The sequence below is a fragment of the Stigmatopora argus genome, chromosome 9 (assembly GCF_051989625.1).
Source record: "Stigmatopora argus isolate UIUO_Sarg chromosome 9, RoL_Sarg_1.0, whole genome shotgun sequence".
Lineage (NCBI taxonomy): Eukaryota > Metazoa > Chordata > Actinopteri > Syngnathiformes > Syngnathidae > Stigmatopora > Stigmatopora argus.
The window spans coordinates 9,455,006-9,474,863 of record NC_135395.1 but is presented as its reverse complement, the minus strand read 5'-3'; the positions used below and the strand labels follow the sequence as shown (position 1 = coordinate 9,474,863).

General features: G+C 41.1%; 2 protein-coding genes across 4 annotated transcripts in view; one reads left to right on the top strand and one right to left on the bottom strand.

The window, feature by feature from the left end:
* tnmd (tenomodulin) overlaps positions 1 to 8,209 on the bottom strand; it is a 152,017-nt gene extending 143,808 nt beyond the window's left edge. For both annotated transcript variants that reach the window (XM_077609450.1, XM_077609451.1), the window contains exon 1: positions 8,161 to 8,209. The gene's annotated coding sequence lies outside the window, so the exon portion shown is untranslated. The remainder of the gene's footprint in view (positions 1 to 8,160) is intronic.
* pcdh19 (protocadherin 19) overlaps positions 1 to 19,606 on the top strand; it is a 49,775-nt gene extending 30,169 nt beyond the window's left edge. For both annotated transcript variants that reach the window (XM_077609449.1, XM_077609448.1), the window contains exons 4-5: positions 65 to 237; positions 17,090 to 19,606. In XM_077609449.1, coding sequence (XP_077465575.1) covers positions 65 to 237; positions 17,090 to 17,658 — 742 coding nt within the window. In that variant the 3' untranslated portion in view covers positions 17,659 to 19,606. The remainder of the gene's footprint in view (positions 1 to 64; positions 238 to 17,089) is intronic.
* Positions 19,607 to 19,858: the final 252 nt, after the last annotated feature.

Below are 19,858 nucleotides of genomic sequence, written 5' to 3'. Positions count from 1 at the left end.
CGAACATGTGAGTGAAGGTGATGTGACAGTTAATCAACATCCTTCTCGCTCCCCTCTTGTGCAGTTCGTCGACATTCAAGGACCTGGAGGGGAACAGTCTAAAGGACAGCGGCCACGAGGAAAGTGACCAGACTGACAGCGAACACGATATCCAGCGAGGACACTATGTTGACACGGCTGTCAATGACATGCTCAACATGACTGTGCCTCCTAATGTTTGCCAACACCCAGATCAAGGTAAGGCCTTGTTTGTACCGTTAGACTCAAACAAACTAGCCAGAGTGAGTATTCCTTTCAGTTCGATACTTGCGATATGGCTTTTTAGTATGATTCATAACAATGTGACATCACAGCAGATGAACACAGTGCACAGTATGTTTCTCACATACTGAATTAGCTGTCTCAAGTAAAGACATGGCTTGTGGCCACATTAGGCGGCTTGTTGTAATAATCCTGCAATATTGTTTATATGTAGTTGTCCCCAACATCCTGACTGGACATTTGTTGTATGGCACTGAGCCGAACAGAAACGGCTGTTGTCTATGCTCACTGGGGTGGGCTCCTCTGCTTTAGGTCATCCTAGGGGACACGATAATGAAAGGTTCCATTTTGTATTCTTGTCACTAATCTTTCACTAATTAAGTCAGCGAGAAGCTGAGATAGTGGCATATTGTTCCTTTGAGTGTTCAATAATGTGTGTTAGTCATTTAAAAAAAATGGTCATTTGATATTTTGTGACTATCGTTGGCCTTGCAGTGCTTTACGTGAACCTCCTGCTCAATAGATGTAAATGAACATTGCTATTGGACGTTACGACGAAGAACCATTATTTATTCAGAGTACATACTCCAAGTTATTTTGTACTTTTTATCTTCCTTCACAACTTTTGACAACTGAAAATAGGGAGGCTGGATGCTATCCTACTGATGCAACCTCAAATTGACAGCCGCTATGTTGAGTTTAAAGACTTGATTCCCCATTAGCTGGCATGGCTGCAATTAGACTCACAAAGGTGTACTTTTACATATCCACAAGTCCTGATCCATTATTCAGAGGGATCATTTAGGCAGCGAGTTAAGGCGGATGTTTCATGTCTAACGGAGCGTTTAAAAAGATATCCCGTTGTCTGGTAAGAGTCAGCGGAAGGGATCGTGTTGGTGCTTAACGGCTGTCAGTCAAACTGGAGGAGGACGTAGGATGGAGTATACTAGCGTACTATAGTCGACAAAGGTGTTTCCGTGCATCTGATAACTACTTAAGGCTCTTAGAAAAACGACATAGGTGTAGAAGCGTAAGCTTGCAGAAAACTTTTTAGGATGACCTGCGTTTCCCTTTTTAAGCTCAGCAAAAAGGGTTTATTAATAGCTACTGTATGTCTTCCCTCAGTGATGTTATTTCAACCCCAACCATAATAAGCACCTCACTTTTCTTCTCCCCCTTGCTCACATACAAAATCAATTTTTAATGAGTGCGACAGAACAAAAATACGCTTTTATGTAAAGGAATAATAAGGCTATCTTAAAGTTGATGGCGCTGGGAGCAATGTTGGCTGGAGGTGTTGTGTAAGTGGGGAATAATAACATTAGCGGACACACTTAATGACAGCCATGCAAATGGACTCTGCTGCCACCTCCCTGGCCACTTGCCCATATTTTGTAACAACTTGGCTGGGACACGCGCCGGATGTCGACGCTTCTCTCAGCAGCATCACATTCGATCGACAATGAACGATGAGTGTAATTGTGGTGCATTAAATTTTCAACCCGCGAATCTACCCTGATGCGACGTAATTGTTGAAAACAATTAGATAATAGTGTAGGTTACAGTGTTTTAACGGGCTTTCCATTTCTCGTTAATGTTCAACAAACAAAGTAGTTTATCTTCAAAATGCAGCAGGATTATAGAAGATAGGATTATGAAACGGACCTAACAAGACTACAAATATTCGGCCTCTCTTTTGGAAGTCAGGATATAACTTGGAAGTGGTGAGTGGGAATTGTCGCAAAGGCATATCAACTAACCACAAACTGCCAGAACAACAATTCTAGTCGTGGAAAACAAATGGACGAGGATTCACTTTGTGTGCATTTATTTGTTAAAAAAATGGATTGCGTGTAGCAGTTACTGCATGCTGGTTGAAGAAGAAAGGAGATCATAAGTAGACGTATTGTTCACTAAACACAGCTGGATGACTATTGGGAGACACTGGCACAGCACACCAGCCAACAAAAGACAACGGTTAGGATTTGTTCCCTCATTACGCACTTTTATTGTCATGTTTTATCGTGTTGGTGTGGCCGAGAAACAAAGCTAGCAGGAAGGAGCTTGGGTTAAACTCTCGGGCTTTAACGGACTATGTAAATCTTTACCATTCCCAGTGCCATGCAAAGGTGCTATTTGCCCAGAATACGAGTTACGTCAAGACAAAGGCCCTCCACAGCGCATAAACATGCAGGGGTTCTTTTATGAGGGAACCCCTTTGTGCTCATTCAATCCCCCACCACTCTCCATGACAATGGAGAAGCCATCTTTAGCCTTTACCTTTGTTTGTCACAAATGTTATACATTTTAGGTGCGAAGAGCAGTTCTTTTTTAATCCATACTTATACTTTGGTTCGTTATTTTTTCCGCTTTGCCAAAAGAAATTCAAAATATGTTTTGTCTTGATGATCGAGTGTATTCCTGTCAAGAATCTTAAGAGGAACTCATTTTGGGCTGATTATATGTAGAAATCCAAAAATCTTAAATCATGAAATGCCATAACCTTTGAAGAAGGGATGTATTACTAATTTTTTTCCCCCACTAAAATTGGATTTGCCTGAATGGAGCTTTAGCAGTGCAGAAAATTTCATGTCATGCTAGAAGCCAGCTAACATGTTAAATCTCCCCCCCTCACTTTGATTGTCAGCTCCTTTACGTAATTCCTAGAGGATATGGATGAGACGCTGTTTTTGGAGATTAACGTTCATGTTTTGTCAAATTTCGAAGTGTGACAGGATGATTTTGCAGTTATTTCAAGTTTATTAAAGTAGGGGAATGGGGGTGGAGGGAAATCTTTTTTTTCTCCTCACCTTGGAAAACTGAGAATGTTCAATTAGATCGCGCCGGGAACGTGCCTCTTATTTTCGACATATTCCTCACCTCCGGAGAATTTCTCTCATCAATGTGCTATCTCCCGTTGGGGTTTTTGCCTGAAGCTTGGAACCCAAGAATGGAAGTCCCCTCTGCGGGCTTCAGATTTTTCTCTATATTCCCATCTTCCATCAGCAGGATCCACTGGGTCCCACTGCCCCTAATTGAATCTAGCGTCTTCTTCCTACTCACATTGAAAATGTCATTTTCTGTCTTCTCTTAAACTTTGTGCCACTCGAGCAATTCTTTCCCTGTTGAATTTGAAGTGGTGGTGGTAAAAAATAAGGCATATGTTTCTACTGCAAAACTTGCCCTAAATTCAACACGGGAACATTTCTAGTTTGCAGTTCTGTGATCTCCTATAGAAAATGCTGACAGGTGTCAGAATGTAGGAGGCGGCAAGGCTCTGCTGACAGCAAGGGAGGGAGAGGAAGATGAGGAGGAGGAGCAGGAAGTGTGAGAAAGACAGAGATGGAGAGACGAGCGTAGTGTAAAGTAAGCAGTCTGGTGAGGGTGAAATGAAAAAACTAAACTGAGGAAACAATATTACTGACAGGTAAGAGTGATTTTCCCCCCCATAGGGAATAAAAGTTCTACAACATTGAATCAAGCCTAGCAACAACAACAAATCTTGCATGATGATATTTTTACGATCACATCCATAATTCAAACTCCATACGAGGACCATCCATTTTGATTTGCTTAATCTAATGTTGGAGGTAAAATGCCCGACAGTGACAAAGAGCAGTGGGGTGGTGTAATACGAGTTAGGGAAGACCAAGTCCACCACAGAGCACGAGTTAAACTTGAAGGGGAATAAATTGGAATTTCAAGCTGTGTCCATCTGTGCTCCACTTTCCTTTTTTTCTTCGTCGTTGAGGAATAATTAGTGGAATTAAGCTGAGCATACACTACATGAATCTAGAAGTGCCGATTTTTTCCTTCCGCACTGCATGATATCATTAGCATTTTGAGCTATTTAAAAATTTAAAAAAAAAAACCTAACTTTTGACTTTGGAATCCTCGCCAAGATGACCAAAAGGGCTCACACTTAAAATTCAAATTTCTCCACTTTTCTTAGTAAAACCATGTAACAGCAAACAATAAGGATCTGGGAAAAAATAAAATAAAATGACCATCATTTTTTACCCAGTGGAAATGAAGCTGCCATTGCATTCTTTGTTTTTACACATCTGAATATGTTAAGCAAGGGTGCATGCGGCTTTCATGTTTAAATATAGCTGCGGTCTCTTGGTACTAGTGTTTGTTTGCTGTACTTGCATAAGTAAATCAACAAATTCTTCAAAAAAAAGAAAAAGAAAAAAAGAAACCTCCACCGCCCTTCCTTCTCCTGTTCGTTCTTTGCTTAATTCCAAGCGGGAATAAGTCGAAGGATGTGAGGACGGATTAAAGAAAACTTGATGCGTTTTGATGATGCTTTAAGTTGTACAAGCATCTCTTGCTGCGGGACAAACTGATAATTTAGACTCTCTCGACCACGGAACGTTGTAACACGGTGAGAGCGTCGCCTGATCCTGGCAAATCTCCCCTGAATACAGCCAGTGCGTTTTAATCAGCTCAAGAGGAAACTGTGCACTTGTCATGAATAGCGTATTGAACATATCAGAGTGAAATGGGAATAGTTCATTATTTCCTACGACTCACAATGAGTCTGATGTGTCTTATATGGGCCCTCTGCTGACAGCTCATTTTCCACACAATCCTGACATTCAGTTCGCTGTGAGAGTGTGAGAGAGAGAGGGGGAAAATAGGCTACCGGATCTCCATTGCTTATTCATGATGCCGTGGCATGCTAGGTGTATTAATAATATACACATAAAGAGTGAATCACACTTGTTTGTCAAACACCTCGTCGACGTTTGCCCCTGGTGAGCGGCAGGTGGCGAAACAAGGCTTGATCGGGGCTTGGGAGGTAAATTAAAACAGACAAGGGGCTGAAATTTGATGGGCAGAAGCGGATCAGATCGGGAGCCGAATGTTAAAACGGGCCGTGCACAAACATTGCACGGAGTCAGATAGTCTATTTTTAAAGGTTAATCACGGAAAAATGAGGAGATGGCGAAATACTATGACCTGTGGAATGAGAAATGCAGTATTTTTAAAGCCTTCTCACCACGTGACAAACTAAATGCCTTTTTTGAAGCTTCCACATGATCGAACACATCCATTTTGGTATGTCCTGATGGAAATGTATTTGATATTTTCTCATTGCCCCCCCCAGTAGAAAAGTAGCAATAAACAGCCCCAAGCATATCGGATCGATACAAAAATGCTACCATATAACTCTGAAAATCTTGATATATATATTTTTCCACCTTCAAGAAAATTCAGAGGTAGCCGTTCCCCCCCTTCTGACGAATCTTCTGCACAGACGATTACATTACTCCGGGTCATTGGTGGAGAGCAATGTTCACTGCCAATGCACGGCAATTTACATGATCTGCATGATGCACCTTCAGCATAAGTAGTAGTTCAGATGGAGGGTTGTGCCCTACTATGCTTTATTTACTTGCTATCTGCACACATGCTTGTCATGAGCCGGTGTGAGCTCACCATTTGTTTGTGTCACAGGACCAGGCTACAAAATACACCAGCCTAATCTGCAATACTGTTAAACCATTTGACTTCTCTCTTTTTTAAGGGACACTGTGGTTAATACATGTAATGTTTACAGGGACTCTGACATTAAATTGTTCTCCCAACAATGCTGTCAACAATCAAATGCCACATTTCATAAATAAGGCAAGGACAAGGATGTGACAACCTAGTCATGGTTTTATAATTTCTGCTTTGCTATTTGTCTCGAGTTCTTTTGACTAACAAGCCACAACTTGAAAATCACAATACAAGTAGCACAGTACCATTTTATGAAAAAACATAAGTTACACTACAGGAGCAGCCAAACTATGCTATAAATATGGTAATTCTAATTATTAGAACTAAGTCCATCATGAAGCTGTACTATCTGCAATGAAGGTGACAAAAACAAAATTACAGAGTAAACTGCGATGAATAACACACTGAGGGTGTCTCCCATATTCGGATGGCAAATGATTACAAAAACATTCACCATATTAGCGGGTCAAAAAAAAAAGTCCTCATATGAAATTGATCCACAGCTCAAAATGGGGTGGGACTGCTAGTCTGGACTACACTGCAACAAACACTTCCCCCAAGGACAGAAAATAGCAGTTAGTTTCACTTTTGAGGCGGCGCTGAGCTGGAACCAGTCACAAAGGACTCCTGGCATTATTGTTCCTGGCAGAGTAAATAAGCTGATATGAAGACACACACCAACTATATACACATGGACCGAAGAAGAACCGCCAGTGGTAGGATGGCCGTCAGGAGACTGCCAAGCCGGGCTTGTATTACAGGGATCCCAGGATATGAGACACTGACTGGGCGGTCTCCACTCCCTCTAGGCTGCTGGCCAGCGGCCCAGTCGACTATAATCAGCTCCATTACCTGGAGCACTGACTCACTCTTAGGGGCGCTCATCGTGAAGTCAGGAAGCAGAGATGAAGCAGGCGGTATTAGATATTAGCATGCGAGAAGCCCATCCACATGTACACTTAAACCCAGAGAAAGCAGGTGTTTTATCTCCTAAGAATTTAAATTAAACACTCTTTAAATCAGTGGGAATAATCAGGAGCGCCAAGTACATTGTAGCTCACACTTTTCTATCTGGAATACAAAGAGACACTTATCAGTGCAGCTGGGCCGACGAGGGAAGGGTGAGAAGGAGGAAGCATTTTTAACCCCTCTTACTTCTTTTCCCTTACCGTGGGAAAAACTATACCTCTATCTCCATTAATCCATTTCAGCCTTTTCTATCTCATCCGTCCATTACATTGATACAACGTAGCTTGAGTGGAACACAGTGCGGCAAACGCAAGTTTTTCACTGCACACGCTTCAGTAGAGGGTGGAAAAAAATGCCTCAGTCGAGACAGGCTAACGCTGGATGAGAACCACGTCTCGTGTTTACTTCTCACTATCAGGAGGGGGAGAAAAAAAACAGACCTGAGGAGACTCAGGGACGTGGTGCAACAAAATGAAGATTATGATACATTCAATTATGGTGTTAAGGCATAGGTGAAGGGCAAGGCAAAACTGTTTGAACACTACGCAAACAATGGTTTGCCACACACAGGCATACTTGTACTTTTTCTGTTCAACAATGTGGCTTGCAAATCTTGGCACAAGTATGACAGCAAAAACAATCCGAAAAAATATGCTAAAATAAATAAAAATGTTGGAAACAAATGTTTCATTTTTCTTTGGCAGTCAGAAATACTCTAGTTTTACTACAAACATTCCCAAATGAGATCTCCATTGGTGACATAGTAAAAATTTGTATGAAAGTCAACATGCAACCATACGAGTAAATATTTGTATGAAAAATATACAAATATCTTTACCATGCTTACAAAGAATTCAATTGAAATATGCAAATAACACATTAGCCTTCCCAAATCTAAACTGACCTTATTTTGCAACATGAACAGAAGGTACTTTTAAATTTTCCCATCTCATGATTATTCAATAATTATTTGCTATTGATTTAGGAAAGTGTTGGTAGTGACCTGCAGAGCTAAATTGGAAGTTAAAGGCAAGCTATACAAAGCACGTCTATCATGAGCGTCTTTCATTCAGCAATGAGCCTGACTGCTCTTTCACTGTCCCTCAGGTGACCTCGGTGTGCCACACTCTAATTCGACATTCAGCCTCTGCAGCAAGCAGCTCAGCAAGTGACTTGTGATATCAACTATTGATGAGGTTGAACTTATTTTTTTCGTGGTCAAGGCTGTTCAGTAGACCTTAATGTTGACTACTGGTAAGGCTTTGAAAGTGGACTTAGGAAGCACAGATAAAAGGTAGGGAAGCAGGTGGCTGCCAAAATATTATTATTTTTTACTCTATGGACAAAATACCCCTAAAATCTCAAGTATATAAAGAACATCGATCAATGATGCAAACTTTTGAAAAATGAAAATGGACTTACTGGCAAGTAGGAAGCAACTTGGGGCGAGGAATGAGGCAAGAATGAACCTAAAAAAGAAAAAAAATCTACTATCAGAACAGCAAGTAAACAGAGGAATTACTTTACAATGAGGAAATGTACAACAGGTAAAATAAATGGACAATCACAAAGACAGATCAAGCACCATCAAAATAATTTAAAACCTGTTTTTTTCTTTTCACTTTTGAATTGTGTTAAATGTCCTCAAATTAAGCAAAAATCTATTTGATTTGTCTATTGATAAACACTAAACTCATCCAAGAACACATTTATGAACGCAATTTAACAATCCAAAGATAAAACGCAAACAAATAAAATAAAATTCGAATGAATGGAAAATGATAGAAATCATGTTGAGTACGCATTAAAAAAATGATCTATATCATTTGCATGTTTCTAACAGTGACTTGGTCATGTCTACCAGTTGTCACTCTGAAACGTGTTGCCCTATGTACTATTTTCCACGTATTTTTCCGCCTACTTGAGCGTGAAAAAAGGTCAGCGGCAAATCACGGTCGGTGCGTTGATATTTTTTCTGCATCATGGCCAGCGGTGTAGCATAAGCAAATTAAGTGAATTAATCAACATTAACAACATTATTCACAAAGAGCCATTTGTACCAAAAAGATTTCCTTGCGGCAAATCTTTCAGAATATTAGCATAATTATCACATTCATGTAAAATCAGGCAGATCAGTTGCTGGTTATTTACAGTGTGAGACTAAAAGCTAGAGGGTTAAAAAAAACAACATTAATATTGTCCTTACTTTCATATAACTAAGCAACCGACTTAATCGATGGTGGCCAAATTTGACTTTTCAAAGCCTCTCTGTCCCTTGCCTCTTAAAGGGAAGGATAAAAGGTAATGGGAGAGGTTGGCTGTTAAGTTTAATGGCAGACAGGCAAGTCTCAGAGGGGCTCTATTTAATGATGTGCCTCTTCTCATGCTGCGCTCGTTAAAGACGAGGCCAAAATGCATGAAGAGGACAGGGAGGCGCACTCTCTGCACTACCCCTTCGTCTAGGATCAGCACCGTGGGGGGAGCGGTGGGCTTTTGTGTGTTGTGGACTCCAACTCTGCTCGCATTTGCATGAGAGAATAAATAAAGCGTTTCATTCCTTGACATTGGTTCAGCCATATTGCATTTTGGAAAATCCACCCTGCGTGCTCTAAGCCCAGGAAGACGGTCGCTTCTGGGCGCCCTCTTCCGAGAAAAGCGGATGGTGGGAAATTGATCTTTGACACCTGCCACTTCCACTCTGCTGCACCTAGCATCAAGCCAAACAACCCCCCCGCCATTGCCCACACATCGCCACGCATAAGGACGTTGGCGCATCACAGCTCAGCACGTTATTACGAGTGGGCACAAGCGGGAAAATCCAATTATGTCCACTGTGTCAGATCCCCGCCATCGTCCTTATATATGTAACTTAAATTAAAAACGATGTGCCCATTAGTTCTCCTGCCTGTGGACCAGTCTCCTGCGGCCCGCCATTTCTCTTCCTTGCCGTGCACATGCGCAGATATTTTCGCGGACTCAGACACTGTAGATTGAAGTACGGGTTTGCAGGTGGTAATGCTAAGGCTATTGATTCTGACTCATATTAAGTGGTGTCGTGGAGCGGCTCTCGCTGTGGTGAATAATGTCGAGCTGGAAACAGACAAGCAGTCTGTTTGTGAAAAAAATACTGCTCACTGCAGCACAAAAAAGGTTCTCCATTCAGACTGTGAAGTGTATACACTCCAAGTCTTGAGTTATTGATGATGTCCATGACTTCAGTCTCATTTGTTAATGGTATCATGCTATTGCTTTTATAAGAATTCAATACATTTTAGAGCCTGAAACTGATTATTTAAAATTGCGGTATTTCATTAGACTAAGTTTCTGAATGCCATCGCCTATTCCAGAAATTCCAGATGTAATGGTGGTAGGTGTCTAATTGATCCCATATGATGACAGACCATGGATCACAAGAATCCAGAAGATTGTGATTGTACAAGTCGTGCCTTTAAATGGTCCAACTGTACACGTTCATGCACTGATTGCATCTGGTTCTTTGAGACAGTCTTTCTGAGCCTTGATAGCTAACCCAATTTGACTTACTCCGTGTCATTGTGTGTCTTTCAGCTCACTGAGCTCAAGCTGCCCCTCATACCTCACACTGCCACTCACCGTATTACAATGTCCTACTTCCAGAGGTTGTTAAAATTACCTCGAAGAGACTTTTCAAGAGACGGGGGAGGAAAGAAAAAGCGGAAGGTAGAGGGGGGGAAATGAGAGAGCCGGTATCTCACCGGAGCTCGGTGACATGATAAAATGGAATATTAAACACGCAGTCCTGCCTGACACAAAGTGAATGTGACTGAATGAGAAGGCACATGGTATTAATTATGTAAGACCACTTTTTGAGGCAAGTTGGGAGCAGAGAGAAAGAGGAAAAGAGACGGAAACAGAAAAGGAATTCTGATTTTTGCTGCGCTGTTCTGGTTTGAAATGCAGACACGTTTAAAGTGGCACTGTAGTTTTGTGTTGCAAAATGAAGCAACACTCTAAACAAAGAAGAGCTATTTATTGCATTTACTGTTCTTGAGGCTGGGCACCCTTTTGCCTTGCAGGTACAAAAACAAGTAAATGTTTGGGAACCGCATTGCCAGAAACATAATCTGATTGCAGATGACATTTTACCATTTATATAGAATGACAACATTATCTGAATGTGGAACGTACATTTTCACAGCAGATCAAAATCCATCTATCAGCTTCCTTCTTGGATTTACCTCCATTCTTATACTTTGACCACCAATGTCATTTAAAAATCTGCTTTTAGTGCTCATTTATACTTCCTTTCAGACAAGGAGTTCAGGAGCAAATTAGCTTGTGAGCTCCACGAGGCTTAAACACTGAATCACGTTATTCCTTTTGGTTATATTCAAAGATGCCCTCGAGTAAAAGATGGTTTAAATCATTTTATCTTATATGCATAGACAACAGATTGCTCTGCAATGTCATTGTGGGGTTGGCAGGTGCACAGCTGGAGTACCAGTAGCCTGCTGTCTGAGTTTTGGGGGGCGTGTTGTTTTTCTTGGCATGGTTTAACAGAGCGAGACCATAGGTTAATTGTGACGCTTACGTTAAGTGAGACAATATGGAAACGCTGACAATTGGAAAGGGTGTTGTGCTATTGTAGCAGAAACCACAATTTACAGCGTGCTGTAATGCACTACAGAACAAACTACAGAAAGATATTACATGATGATGTCAAGTTGGACCAATGTACATACATTAAGGAAATTAGGCATTTATTATTACTGCAATCTTTGCAATTTAAGAGAACTAAACAAGTTGTGAATTATTCTACATTCCATACATAGATTTATTTTTAATCCAAGGTCAGTAAATCTAACAAGATGTTTAATTTGAATTTTATTTGATTCAAATAAAAGTTATATTTTTAGAAATGTTATCAATAACCAAGGCAGTGTGTTGATTAGCATGTCCCAGTTTCTTTACTTAGAAATGTTCTCAACTAAAGGTGTTGTTTGCCAATATATGCCCTGCGATTGGCTGGTAAGCAGTCCAGGATGAACCTCATTTTCTACATTCAAATACCAATAACACTCACGCTGTTCAGGTTACTTTTCTAGCTTTGGTTTGTTTGTTATTACACTACAAACATGGGAAAAAGACAAAAGCTACTTCAGACCTGTGGTATTGCATTCATCCATGTATAATAGTGTAAAGTAATGGACCGCCCACAAACATATTTGATTTGTACTTAACACAACAGTTCAATAGCCAACGGTCCTACCTTTTGAACCTAATGATGATAGTATGATTTATTAACAGCACGTCCATTGTTGGGTGTTTGTTCCACCCACCCGCCCCTGTTACACAGCTGTTAAACAGCTGCCGGTTGTACCAATTTAGATGTGAGTGCATTATTTGTTAACACGGGTTAGGGAATTCATTTTTCACAAAAGAACCTGCTGGCTATGGATTGCGCTGACCAAGGTCAAAACCTGGAGTGCCTCACAGCCATTTTCGTCAATCGGAGAAGAACAGCTATAGAATGCATGCTATGCATGTATATCCTTGAATTAAGTTGAAGTGACATATTGAAATAGCCGTGGGGAGGGGCACAGAAATGTGTGTGGCAAGTGACAAGCGGTCAGACATCTGTCCGCTTGATGGATTCGACGTTAAATCTGTTCTTCATAAATTGTCTGGCGAGCATGTGCGAAACAAGAACCTCGTGAAGCCCCGCCTTCGTCGTACGAATCAAGGAGCTAACGAGACGGCCTAGCGATTCCAATTTCTTTCACAATTGATATTTGACTTTCTCGCCAGAAATAAGAACTTTGTAAGCGAGATGGATTTAATTACAGCAATGTACGTCAGACAAGAGCGCTGATAAAATGAAAGGGGAGGACAGGAGGAGGAGACATATAAAGGATGGATTTTGGCAGCAAAGCTGCAAGGGATGAATTCAGAGAGTTATGCTTGTGTTGATGATGGACTAAGCTTCACATGAATGAAACAGGTACTGTGGGGGTGAGGGGGGTGGAAGAATAGGGCTCGGTACTGCGCAGAGAGTAATAGCTTGCCCAACGTAGTAAGGGTGCCCCTCTACTGTTTGTAAAAACAAGACCATCACACTCCATCTTGCCGCTCCCGCCGGAGCCAAGCCTGAGGGCTGATTTATGGCACAGACACTGAATTGGCTCGCTGGGATGACAGCAAGACTCGCACGTTCCCGGGTGAGTGGTTGCCGAGGCTACTTTTCCGAAACTCAGCTGGTCATGGCACCCGTCCGCCCGCCGCTGTACTGCGACTGACTAGTACGCACTTTCTCCCAAAATGAAATAGCGCTCTTCTGCCACTATACAGCTGGAGCCAACACAGGGGCTCTCCTGATACTTTTATCCAGTTCTGTGGCAACAGCTTCATCAAGGCCCTGTAGTAGCAATTTGGATTTAATCAATCTTTGGCGCGTGGCTGCCAGAATGGAAAATTAATACGGAGTGCAATTACAAAACAGGCATTTCACTGTCAAAGATACAATGCGGCGGCGTGATGAGAACAGAGAGTGGATTCTGTCGAGCAGTAAATTTTAGCCCTTTCATGCAGACATGGCAGCGAGTGTTGGTTCCCATGTTGTCCTCATAACAATTACAAGCCCTGCAAGACACTCCCTCTAAAAAAAGTTTGAAATAATAAGATAACCGAGTGACTTCAGTCAGAAATAAAATAATGTTGGCCGGTTAGTGAGATGATTTTGATAACACCTGTTGACAAAGTAGCTTTTTTCCCCACACAGTCAAACCATCTTTTCAAACACCTCGACATATCTGTCAAATCATTTAGTTGAGTGTTTAATTTCAAAGGCGACAACAGCGTAATGAAAAAGTGGCACATCAAAGCTAAGCGTCACTTGCTTCTTTGGCAGCACGTATATCAGACATAAATTGCTCTTAATTATTCCCTTTTATTGGACCAACATCACCATGCAATCAACATTTCTACCTGTCAGAAAACTATTTTCATGTGACAAACACATCGCAGGAACTTACCACACTGACAACAAAAGCGCTACTGCAAAGTGTACAGTACATAAATTTAATTGGGAAGCCAAATGGGCAACTTTTTTTTAGTAATATCCGTTACCAAACTGCAGTATGGTTTTGGGTTCACCTTGCATTTATTTTTATCAAATTTTGATGGCAGACCAGCAACATTCCTTCGGCCAATTGTCTTGTGGATTACAATGTTACCTCTACTTATGAATACTTCTACATTACAAAATATTCAGATTACAAAAATCACAAGTAAACCTCAAGTTATTACTTCATTTTTAAAGGGTTTGGCGGTTGTTTTAAAGATCGTGGGACAAATTATGCTAATTCAATGTAAAATATGTACGAAAAATCCAAGTTACGAATCCCCTTGTGGAACGAATTTATTTCGTAAGTAGAGGTACCACTGTATTTTAAAATAATTTGATAATAACAATTAAAATATATCTAAAGATTGACTACCTCACCCTGACCTTCTGAATGAACAGGATTACATTACTGTTGAAGATCTTTGAGTATATTAACTGAAACGGATACAAAATCACTTGCCAAAATTCAGTTTCTTTGACAAGCTCCTCCTGACAGTGAACACTTCTCCTCCCGTTTCCCATCAAGGAGGATTTTTACTCTTTTCCTGATCCCCCCTCCTGTTTCCTCCATTAGCCACACACAAACATCACCCCCAGCTGTATGACAAGAAGGGATCATTATGTACGGCGCATGAGGCGACGGCAAATTTAGCGATAAGCTTGTCGAGCTGAGGGATTCCTCAATTCTCGGTGCCAGGAAGTTAGGATGTCTTCATCAGACATTGGAAGGCTCAGAATTTAATGAGCATGGTGACAAACTACGAGAAATAAATAGCTGGTACTGTGGTTTTGCTTGTCAGCATTAAAAACTTTAATGTTACAATTGGTATTTAGACATTTCTTATGGTGGCGCTGATGGTGTCGTAGTACATTTGTCTGACTTTATTAAACACTGTGGGCATATTTCCCACTCTGTCTTAATCTTCCCTGTACTGGACAATTTTGGCCTAAATTCTATCTTTCTTCTAAAGCAGATTTGGAAAGGCTGTATAAATCCTTAATTTACACAAAATGCTTTGTCTTATTTTAATAGTAATTGGCATTAAGACGAGAATTACTCCACCCATTGGTGATCACAATGTAGTCAGTAGTCATTTCTTATCTATTCTGTGGACAATTGCAGATTTCTTAGAACTTACTTGCGTTATATAAGATATTTTAATACACCGTAAAAGGGGAAAAAACTAAGGAGGTGACTCCACTGCCATTGCTACTTGCCAAGTTGAGCATGAATCATGTTATTTTTCTCCAATGATATTTTTGGGGGAGGGAAAATAGGAACTGATTGTGCTTTGTCAGTTGCACATTTTTCATTTAATTCCTGCCTCTTCAATTTGTTGCCACTCTTTAGACCAACTTCCATGTTTTATGAAGCTCTATGCAGAGCCAGGATGTCTGTGTCAATGGCACATGGTTTGCACAACAATGCCATTTACAACCCGGGTTGCTCTCCCCGAGACCCAAAAGGAACTGAGGTGGAGGGGTAGGTGGTTAAATAACAAAACATTCATTAGGAAATGCATTCCGTGCTAAACTAAGCTTACAACTTGAGTGTGTTTCGTTGTGCCCCAAAGGCTTTTCACGCTTTTCAAATTGCCTCAGGCTATAGAAAGAAAAAAAAACGGAAATACTCGGCAGCATTAATCACTAAAAAGCTTGAAAATCATATATCATCTGCAAGATTTAGTTTGTCATTTGTGTTACAGGAGACTTTCCATAGAGACATTTGATGTGTTTAAAAAATGAAGAAGAAGAAAGGTGATGTTGATGTTAGAGATTTGAGGAAAAGACTCCGATATTTTCAAGATACTTTGTGCCAAAGTCTGAAAGATATTTATCTGTAATCATAACCCATTTAAACATCTTATGGTGTACCATTCCCACCTGCACAGCCTAAAAGCTAAGTTACATTGGGTTTAACACCAGCCATGACTGGAGCACACCCTTTTTAGGACAGGTAGCCAATTAAAAACCCTGACTGATCAAGCTTTTAGGAATCAACCACTATTGTGATTTAAGTAACACTAGAAAGACTTTTTGGCAGTGATTGCGTTATTTTGTTCTGATTGAATCTCCCATTATTAACCTCAGCTTCGTTCCTCCAGTCTACTTGATTGCCACCAGTGGAGCGGTAGCAATCAGCATCCATGCAAATATAAGAGCGCAATTTGTGCAAAAGAAATTTAATTTTCGAGCTCGCTGTCTTTTTTGGGGATGAAGTGGCATACTTCCCAGTCTGGTTTTTGATTGGAAGGTTATTTAATAGGATGGTCGCTAGCAAACGGTCTCAACAATATCTCCAATTCTCAACTATTGATCCCCAGAGCTTCTTCTGAGGTGCGAATAACAAAGGAAGAAAAACAGATCATTAATAATTTTAATTAGGTGATCCGTCAGGCTGCGATTGCCAGATATAATTGTATGCATTTGGGTCGATGGCAAACAACCCAATGAGATCCTCTCTTGTCACCTTGGGCAGCTGTAAATGGAGTTGGCTTGTGCTCAATGTGCAAAGTGAGCTCAAAAATGTGTCAGCGCATATCTGTGTGGCGGGACACCCCACCGCAGCCCACTAGAGAGGACATATTGTCATCTATTATGGAGCTCAATCATCTTTAAAAGGCGCACTGTGGCCAACATTTTGTAATCAATCCTATGAGGTAATTTAGTCTGCAGACGTCAGGAGAGCATGACACCTTTGTTGTAAGAGCTCCTTTGGAAGTCCTTCGCTTTTTCAAGATAAACAGCTGGAGCAAGTGCATCTATATAGACTGCAGACAAATATCATATTCAGTACAGCGTAAAACATCATTACCTATTTATGACTTGGTGCCAAATGACAGGAGGAACTGGGGAGACAACACTAGAACCAGTCACGTGAGGCATCTGATCGTGATTCTTCAAGCGGCTAGGTCGCCACCCAAAGAAATAATGACATACAAGGTGCTAACAGACCTTTAATTAGCGGTACATAATTTAATCATCTGGTTTGTCAGATTCCAAACCTGAGCCGCTGGCACATGTTCTTGATGATAAGAATTTAGCTATTCTTATTTTTTTAACACTGAGGAAACCTTATGGATAATTGGAGGAATTTTGTAAGCTGTCCAGCAGAACCTTGCTGGATTTGTTGTGTTTTGTTGCTAGTTAAGGAGGTACATAACCTAGCATACAGGAGACTTTCCACAAATTTCACAACAATGTTTTAACTGTGTTAATGATCCCATCCATGTTCATGTGTATTTCCAGCTGGAGATCCCGGTGAAGGCTTCCACTGCCAAGACGAGTGCCGCATCCTTGGACACTCTGACCGCTGTTGGATGCCTCGCGTCCCCCTGGCGGCACGCGTCAAGTCGCCCGAGCACCCCCGCAATGTTATCGCTCTGTCAATCGAGGCCACTACAGTGGATGTACCCCACTATGAGGACGGCACCACTAAGAGGACTTTTGCCACCTTTGGTAAGGACGGACCCGAGGACGTGGAGAGGGGCGACGTGAAGGGGAAGCGGACTCACGAATCTCAGGTTTGCAGCCCCAAGGCCAACGGCGGCGCCGTGCGCGAAGCCGGGAACGGGCGAGAGGCGGCCAGTCCAATTACTTCCCCGGTGCACCTGAAGAGCCCCCTGTCCAAGCCGCCCCTGTCCAACTACAATACACTGAAATGTCGCGATGCAGAGCGCATCGCCAACCATAGTCTGCTCCGGCAACCAGAAGGCAAAGACAGTGAGCCCTCAGTGCGGGAGTTTAACACGCTTCTGCACGATGGTCGTGACAAAGAGTCCCCCAGCAGCAAGCGCTTGAAAGACATTGTGCTTTAGCGAGTTTTTCCGCCACCCACGTACATGCAGCGTAAAACTCACTTAACGCATATAAATATATATATCCTGCAATAGCTGTGTGTACACAGAAGAAGAGTCCGGCCGTGGGACTGGAGCAGGCACCCCCGTTTGCAGTACGCAATATTTAAGCGTGTGCTGCAGCTAGCTGTGTGCTGATTCAGCCAAGGTAGTGTCTGTGGCATTGTTGTAGTTACGGTGATTTCTTTGTTTGCTTTCCTGTTTTTCTTACATTCCCAACCCCTCTGAGCAGTGAGCGGACAGGCAGGTTACTGTTGACTGCATAGACACGGCTAACAGAGCGCTCTGGCTCTCACGCCAAAGCAGGACATGGACATCCGAGGTGCCGACAGACACCGACCGGAGTACAGTTATGCCTTTTTGACAACTTTTTGTATCACAATTCAATATTTGCCTTCTATGGTTTTCGCAGTTTGTATCGAGCTGTGAAGATCTGCCCTTTGTATAGTGAACTCCGTCTATGTAATAAACAAAAAAAGGATACATCACACAATATCTATGGTGACCCATCTGCCTGGTTTTCACCTAACCTCACTAATACGAGAAATGCGTTCCCTGCATCCGTAAGGACATGCCGGCGTCACCACACTGAGCTCTTTGCAGTATTTATACTCCGTCGCAGATGGAGCTAAATGAACTGTCGCTGTTTGCCCGGGCCTCTCTCCCACCCCAAAAAAATAATAATAATAAAAATGGAAACGGGGCAGAAAGAGCCATGTGTTCACAACCGGTTGTGCAACATTGTATCTGCGATGCCCAAACTTGATTGTAGCCAGTGGAGCACATGTTAGGACTCTGTGCTCTGTGGTGTCTTGTATTTTTTTCTGATTATTGATTATGGGGCTAGGATAGAAGGGATCGTCACTTTTGTCTTGCTATGTGAAACTCTGTATAGGGTTTAATATTATCATTTTTATTAACCTGTTGTTATGTGACAATCCCTTTAATGTTTGGTTTCAACAGATTAAAAAAATACAAATAAACAGATTGGTGTGTAACTGAAGCTACAGTAGCGTTTGTAACACAAACAAAACAAAAAAATATATGCCAAAATATATTTTATAGATAATTTAAAAATGTATAATGAGAATATTTAATGCTGTGTAGTTATTCTATAAGTAAGTTATATTTGAAATTAACTTGCTTTTGTTTATTTTTGTCTTTTGCTTTTATATTGAACCTGTTTTTTAATTTTGTTTTCCAAAATGAACTTGGATTATTATTTTTCTTCAGCTGTGTTATCCCTGGCAACTGTTGACTTGCAGTCTACCTTGTTGTAAAGAGTTTTTTTATTGGTCAGTTCTTGTGCCATCAAGTTTATGTGTGGGCTACAACAAAATGTATTAAAAAAGAAAAAAAAAACATTAAAAAACCTGAAAATTTCACAAAAATAATCGATTTCAACACCAACATAACTGTGTTCGTTTAATGAGCATTAGAGTGAGATGGAAAAAGAAACCAAAAAACGTTAATGCGAACAAAATGTTGCATAATCTTAACGGGGGAGGTGATAAATGGGGTTCCACCTGGTGTCATGTTGGGCCCAAAAAATATTTTATATTTTAAAAATGGCCACTGAGAGTTTGCCACCCAACTGTCGATCTGACAAGTTTTTGATGAGTGTCGTATAAACAGGACAACCTGGCTCCAAAAAAGCAGAAGGCAAGGAGGAATTGTGCCTAACATGACAAAAACAAAAAGGCACATGTGGCTTTATATTGCTTTGCAGCAAACTATGTACAATGTGGGTCATGTGAATGAAAGTGGACGGACTTCTTACAGAAAAAAAAAAAAAAACTAGATCTTGTAACTGAATGTTTTGCTAGTCTCACTCTTGGCTTCTGGCAAAATAAACATCGGAATAATCACTGAATGTATACAGCAGCTTATAATTAAACTATTAAATGTGCTCTCCCTTGTTGTCTGACCTTTCCTTCACACACACGTTTTTAAAAGTGAATTTGCCCGTTAGGAGACAACTGACTGAGCGTTAAGCCACTGAGTGAGGATTTCAGCTTAGCCATGCTTTGATTATTATCAAGGGAGTTTAATAGTTGAAGAAGCTTGCAGTCAAATTTGATAGCCTTGCTGGTCCAAGATATGAACTTAACAACTATTTAAAAGAGCCCACATGGTGATCAAAAAACTCACTACAAATGCT